Source organism: Sinocyclocheilus rhinocerous, unplaced genomic scaffold (genome assembly GCF_001515625.1).
Source record: "Sinocyclocheilus rhinocerous isolate Xijiao unplaced genomic scaffold, SAMN03320098_v1.1 scaffold2496, whole genome shotgun sequence".
Classification (NCBI taxonomy): Eukaryota; Metazoa; Chordata; class Actinopteri; order Cypriniformes; family Cyprinidae; genus Sinocyclocheilus; species Sinocyclocheilus rhinocerous.
This window is the reverse complement of record NW_015656162.1, coordinates 187467-194808: the sequence shown is the minus strand read 5'-3', so window position 1 is coordinate 194808 and position 7342 is coordinate 187467. Positions and strand designations below refer to the sequence as shown.

The window sequence follows — 7342 nt, the reverse complement described above, 5'->3', positions numbered from 1 at the left end:
TGAGTGAGTGTGTGTGTGAGTCTGTGTCTGTGTGTGTGTGTGTGTGTGTGTGAGTTTGTGTGAATGAGTGAGTGTGTGTGTGAGTCTGTGTCTGTCTGTCTTTGTGTGTCTGTCTGTCTGTCTGTGTGTGTGTGCTGATTCCAGCAGACTCTGAGGTGTGTGTCACTCTTTCAGATGCTGAACTCCTTGCGCTCATTGAGGAGCAGCGCTGTTAAGAAACGGGCCAAAGTCAGCGAGAGCAGCTCTGAGCCGGATCCAGACAGTCCAGACTCAGCGGTGAAGCTGGAGCTGGTTCCTGATTCTCCGGAGCAGACGTCTCCATCCGTCACCAGCCCTCTGAGCGAGAGCGGCCTGAGCAGCCTGTACTCGCCCCCGTTGCCCAACGGCACCAAGAGCAGGTCAGTCGCTCCGTCTCCGGTGTAAACCAGTCCAGATCATTCACTCAAACCTAGAGGTTGGCTATATACCAATAGACATGATAAACTGACAGAGATTTTGGATTATTGTCTCTATCATGCATACGTGACGTTGTAGTGCTGTGCCCTCACTAACATTTGCAAGTGTTTTTAAGCCTTACTGGATTAAACATTCAAGCGATTTTAAACAGTTAGCCATGAAAGAGAATTCAGTTTGGTTCTCGAGCCGGTTTCACAGCTGAAGCACGAGCCCATAAAGCTGCTTGTCACTAAAAGCTTTTGCATGTCAGAGTGGCTCCGTTCACAGTAAATGCTGAACTCTTATCATTTACATGTGTGGAACATCTCAAACTCCATCTCTGCATATTGCTGTGAGTTTGGGTTTATTATAACGTTCATCTGGGAACGGAGCATGCACCATTTCATTTGTAAGGTAAATCATTTATAAACGTCTGCAAAACCCAGGAGAATACATCAATATCTTTCTCAATATGCTAACTGACTCCGTGTTTAGGGTTGGGAATCGAAAATCGATTTCAATTCCAGAATCGGATACTTAATGTCAGGAATCGGATACTTGTTGTAAAATAAAGCAATAAGCCCCAAGAAGCCGTGGTTTACAGTAAATTTAAACCCTAAAACCCCCTTAGCTGTTATAAATTCACTGTAAACCACGGCAATCGGATACTTAAGGTCAGGAATCGGATACTTGTTGTCAAATTAAAATTTCGATTACGCCTATCAATTCCTATGCGCTTTTTTTTTTCTTCATCTGTGAGGATCGGACCTAGCGATCTGCCTGGGCCTTGCTCGCTAATCTAAGCGCTCCAAAGTTTGGCTACACTTGCGATCAGAAGCCGAGAAAAAGCTATGTATAATATTTGTGATAAGCTTAACATGTTGCAAGAGAGGTACCACCACCAACATGACAAAGCACTTTAATTTAACAGATCGTTAAAGATCACGAACACGATTCAAACACCAACGTGATTCTATTCCTAAATTACAATGAAACAAGTACATCTTGAGTCATTGAACTAAGGGGCGTTGTTAGGCACGACACGAAGCCACAGCTTCTTGGGGCTTATTGCTTTTATAAAATGGTTATTCCATATACGTGGTAAGGTTTCACAAAATTAAACCGAGCAAATAAAGTGTAATGATAATAAAAACAGTATTCTTCCACCAAACAATGTAGCTCCTCAGAAACAGTTGTGGTTGCAACAAAGTGGTTGCCAAGCAACACACAAACGTAAACAAAGGTGTATGTTACTTTGTAGAGCTTCGAACAGCTTCGAACGTGGCTCAGCTAATCAGAATCAAGGACCGGAACTATCCGTTTTATAATTAAAATTTCGATTCCACCTATCGATTCCTGTGTTTTTTTTCATCTGTGAGGACTGGACCTAGCGATTTGCCAGGACCTTGCTTGCTAATTTTTTTAATTGATCACATTGGAATCGAAACTGGGAATCGAAAAGAATCGGAATCGATAAGCAGAATTGGAATCGGAGTTGATCAAATTCAAACGATACCCAACCCTACCGTGTTCAAGTTTGTGTGTGTGTGTGCTAACAGACGCTGTACAGTAGTTTTAATTCTCATTTCTGGTTTATTTCATGACTCTAGCCCTGTGAACTCTGCTGTGAAACCACGAGTGCCATCAGGAAGACACGTCACAGCAGACGTCAGCGCTCGAGGTGTGTATGTGAAGCACACGAGCACAGCTGCATGCGTGCTGTCAAACGGTGTGAGTTACGTGTCCTCTGTGTGTTTTGTGTTACAGGTGTGACGCAGCAGGAGAAGAGTCTGTCTGATGGGAATGTGAGTGTGATCGGTCAGAGACTCGTTTACTCAAACAGATTGTTAGATCCAGACGAGGAGAAGCCCAGCGACATGACATCATCATCACCGCAGATCAGAGCCGCCGGCCGCGAGCCGCTCCGCGCTCTCAGACCCGCTAAAGGTGAGCCGAACTCAAGCCGAGCCGAGTCGTACCACGCAGTGGAAAAGCGCCATAAGTGAAAGGGTCTCTATGTTCTGAGAATAAACTGACCTTACTGTATTTACGTTTAGCATTAGCCAGCACTTTTAAATTTGCCAAGATGTCAGGCGCTCTGGCTCCCGGTAAACATTGGACTATATTGGCTGGTGTCTCTATTTTCACGTTCCGTACAATAGAATCGCCTATAACTAGAGCACTTTGATCAGGTTTCTCAGCGGGTGCGTCACTGAGTGGGGAGAACCTGTTTAATGTTTTGATCGGAACGGAAGAGCGGTGTGTTGACCCGCGACTATGCCGCCTCACAGTCACCCTGCTGCAGAGGCTCTGTAACCAGAACCGAACAATGTACAGGACTCCCTGAGCTAGTTGCATCCAAAGCTGTATCTACAGCCCTCACATTCTTACTGTCCTCAATTAAAGTTTGGATGCGTGTCTCTAATTCTGAAATCTTCTCTGTCAGCCTAACTATTTCCCTGCATTTATCACATGAGAATCCCTCGCTGCTGACAGAGAGAGCTAAACTATACATGTGGCAAGCGGTGCAAACAACAATAGCAGGAGAAGAAGCCATTACTCACCGTGATTGCGGAATGATTCCGACTTACCACTGTTGTTTGATGAACTCGTGAAAAACGGCGCGAGAGAGAAAAGAAACGGAGCGAGAGAAAATATAAAACGGTAATAGAAGGGAAGATTCCAGATTGGGCCATCTGAGCTTTCATTTTCTCAAAGGCAAAGCAGGATACCCAGGGCTCGGTTTACACCTATCGCCATTTCTAGCCACTGGGGGACCATAGGCAGGCTAGGGGAACTCATATTAATGTTAAAAAACCTCATAAAGTGAAATTTTCATGCCATGGGACCCTTAAAATTAAAAGCGAACGATCAAATCAGATTAGTTTAAAAGATAATATCGGATATATGGTGGGAATTAAGTTACATTTGATCACTTTAAACAACAGAGAGTGATAGTAAGATAGAGATTCAACAGAAAAGCGAAGCTACATGGAGCTACAATCACAAACCACTCAGCAGCACAAGTAACAGGTATGACCACAAGCTTGAGAATACTGTTGCTCAGTGCTCCAAAGTCCTCTTTTCAGATGAAAGTAAATTTTGCATTTGGAAATCAAGGTCTGGAGTCTGAAGGAAGACTGGAGAGGCACAGAATCCGAGCTGCTTGAAGTCCAGTGTGAAGTTTCTGAAGTCAGAGATTATTTGGGAGCCGTGACGTCTGCTGGTGTTGGTCCACTGTGTTTTATCAAGTCCAAAGTCAATGCAGCCGTCTACCAGGAGGTTTTGGAGCACTTTATGCTTTCATCTGCAGACAAGCTTTATGGAGATGCTGATTTTTTTTTTCCAGCTGGACTGGGATATTTTCAAGAGAAAGATGAGAAGAAAACAAAAAAACTTTTGAAATGTTTTACTTTAAATGTAATGAATCTAGAATATATGAAAGTTTCACTTTTTGAAATGTTACAAAAAAAGAATATTTTTCACGATATTCAAATTTTTTGAGATGCACCTGTATATATAAAAATAAAGTATTTGTTGTTAAATTTTACTTATCCCAGATTTTTTGAATGGTTGTGTATCACGGTTCGATTACATTTAACTATATACTGTATTTACATAGAAAGCAGCAATTTTACTTTGTAATAATATTTCACGGTTTCTACTGCATTTTTGATCAAATAAATGCATCTTGATGAGCAGAAGAGACTTCTTTCACAAACATTTAAATCTTAATTATTCCAGTCTTTTATCAGTAGTGTATAAATTGTTTTGAGGATGTCTGAGAGTCCCGTTGAGTAGTTTTTGAAGTAATAATGTCACGTGTTTCTCTCAGGATCTCAGCAGCGTGTGTCGTGCAGTCGTGACATGTCGGAGGGCGTGATCGGACGAGGTCAGTTCACCGCTGTTTTACTGTCAGCTGATCTAAAGCACAGCCGCTCTCATCCTCGCTCGTCTTCTTCCCTCATGTCTGCAGGAGTGTTCGGTTCGGTTGTTCTGCCCAGTCGTCTCAGTGTGGCGTCTTCTCCCGAGCAGTGCGACTCGGCCGGTAAAAGCGCCTTCACCAGCGCACTCGTCGAGTCTGACGCCAGTCCTGAACCGGAGGAGCTGCCGGTCACTCAGGTGCGTCTCAAACAGGCTGACGGTGTTAAAGGGGTCATGACATGGATTCTTTTATTATTTTAATTAGGGCTGGGCGATTTGGCAAAAAATTAAAATCTCGATTTTTCCAGAACGTTTCTCGTTTTTTTTACGATTTTTAACTAGTCAACTTGAAAATGTAACCACAACATGATTCAAGTAACTTGTTCTTTATTAACCCTCTAGTTAAAGAAAATTCTATTCCAAGTGCAGCACACATGATATAAATGTTAAACAAATCACTTGTTAAATATCTTTGCAGAAAAAATGCATGACCTACAACTACATCCGGTACAAACTTGTCTTATACATATTATGTGTTCAGAAATAATACGAGGAAAATGCTTTTAAAAAATCTCTAAAGTCAAGGTAATTCAAATTCAAAATGACTGAAGGTATAACACCAGTAGACTATTAATAACTATAAATGTTCTGTAAAAACAACAGCAGCTTTCAGTCAAGTCACCATGATGCAAACTAGAAATATCAGACATACAGTAGTAGTTCTTTACAGGTTTTTTTTTATTCGATTGCGCTGCTTTTCCATTGTTTTTTCTGTGTAAACATGGTTGCGCTCGTGTCTCTTGCAGCATCTCATGCATGAAACGGCATTCTAAAAACACGGCGCTCAAGTTAAAAGAAGCTCACTCCCATCTTCTTGCATGTGTTTCCTATTCCACTGTCCACGTCGCATCTTTGTCAACACAAAAGCACATTCTGTGTGAATGGTGCTTAGCGCTATGTTTATGGTCCTTCACAGAGCGGTTAATCACATGTGCCGACATGCGGTTGGATCGTTCTTTTCTCTTTACTGTTATCACCGGCATATTGTCAAAGTGTCTAATTCTAACATTTGGTAATGTTTCTATTCAAAATCGCGATTCCTCGATTTCTAAAAAAAAATTAAACCGTGGCAAAACATTAAATTCGAATTAATCAATAAAATTGGGAAAATCGTCCAGCCCTAATTTTAATATGTTCCTTGAGGTTTACATATAATGTTAAAGGGCACCTATTATGCAAAATCCACTTTTACATGCTGTTTGGACATAAATGTGTGTTTGTTGAACACAACCACCCTACAATGATAAAAATCCACCCATTCCTCATTTTTTAATCCCCTCTAAACCAAATCAGTCTCACTAGGCCTGCCGTTTTGATTCTCTATGCAATGTGACATCACGTTGCATAGGCCCCGCCCACAGCCGCTGACTGACAGCCCTGCATCTTTCAACACATGTTTCTTTGTGACTCTCCATGACACTGTGCCTCGATTACAAAACAAAATCCTCCGGCACGATCCGGGACGCCATTAAAATAAACTGTCCACTTGTTCCTTACTCTGGGCTCCTTCTGATATCTGTACAAAGACTGCATTTCACTGCATTTGTCCTGACGACAGACTCGAGCGCTGGACTGTGTCAGAAAGAGAATCGCATCTGTTTACTGTATCCAGTGTAGACAAGATAGCGCATTGATTGTAGTTTCTATTTGCTTTTGACGAGACGCTCGCATTCAGCTGATCAAGCCGTTAGCGACTGAACGCCAGTGGGCGGGGCCTATGCCGACGTGTCGCTCTGGAGGCGGAGTTTATGCAAATGTTTGTGCCCTGTGACGTCACCTTGCACCTCAGATCCAAACGAGCTGCTTCTGGAGCTTGATTAAATAAATGCTTTGTTTATAATGCGGAGGACATTTTAAGCTATGAAACTTGCAGGATGTATTAAGCATACAAAGACCTCTTCTGTGTCAAAAGATCAAGGGAAATTTGGTTTCTCATGTCTTGACCCCTTTAAATCGAGCCTCCGCTGTGATCCTGAGTCACGTGATCTGTGTGCGTTACAGGAGAGAGTCAGACTCTCCGAGTTTGCGAGCGACAAGATGCATCAGCAGGACACGCCCCCCGCTCAGGACCCAATGAGACGCCGCGTGCTCATCAACGATGTGAAAGGTGAGAGGTCAACAGCAGTGACGGCCATCGCTCATCTGTCGTCTCTGTGCTCACCGTTTATGGTTTGTTTCCAGACGTGAGTCTGAACGGATGCGAGTCGCTCTCTGATGAATCTCCCTCCTGCCCGACTGGATCGCAGAATCCAGTGAAATATCTAAGCCCCGCCCATCAGCCCGCCCCCCCGACCAGCCTGCCCAATAGGAACGCAGCGCCACGACTGAGACGAGTGTCTAGTCTGAACCGGATCAGACCGCCTGCATCACACAGCTCCGGTGAGAGAGAAAATATACACGTCACACTGTATGTGCAGCGAGCAATAAAATCACACAAACACTTACTCAAATCTACTTCAGACTTTACATCACTGTTCAAAAGTTTGGGGTCAGTAAGATTTAAAAAAAATTAATTACTGTATTTATTCAGCAAGAATGCATTAAATGAATGAAAAGTGACAGTAAAGGCATTTATAATGTTAGAAAAGATTTCTATTTCAAATAAATGCTGTTCTTTTGAACTTTCTATTCATCTGTGAATCCTGAAAAATAAAATGTATGACAGTTTCCACAAAAATATTGTGCAGCACAACTGTTTCCAACATTGATAATAATCAGAAATGTTTCTTGAGCAGCAAATCAGCATATTATACTGATTTCTGAAGATCATGTGACACTGAAGACTGGAGTAATGATGCTGAAAATACAGCTGCGCATCCCAGAAATAAATTACAGTTTAACAGATATTCACAGCTATTTTAACTTATAATAATATTGCACAATTTTCACTGCATTTTTGATCAAATAAATGCAGCCTTAGTGA

General features: G+C 42.3%; 1 protein-coding gene across 1 annotated transcript in view; it reads left to right on the top strand.

Moving 5' to 3' along the window:
- Positions 1–7342, top strand: part of LOC107719688 (protein FAM179B-like) — a 22038-nt gene that overhangs the window by 4264 nt on the left and 10432 nt on the right. The window contains exons 6-12 of the mRNA XM_016527170.1: positions 175–398; positions 2046–2116; positions 2203–2382; positions 4271–4327; positions 4412–4557; positions 6421–6526; positions 6601–6798. Of these exons, the coding sequence (XP_016382656.1) occupies positions 175–398; positions 2046–2116; positions 2203–2382; positions 4271–4327; positions 4412–4557; positions 6421–6526; positions 6601–6798 (982 nt within the window). The remainder of the gene's footprint in view (positions 1–174; positions 399–2045; positions 2117–2202; positions 2383–4270; positions 4328–4411; positions 4558–6420; positions 6527–6600; positions 6799–7342) is intronic.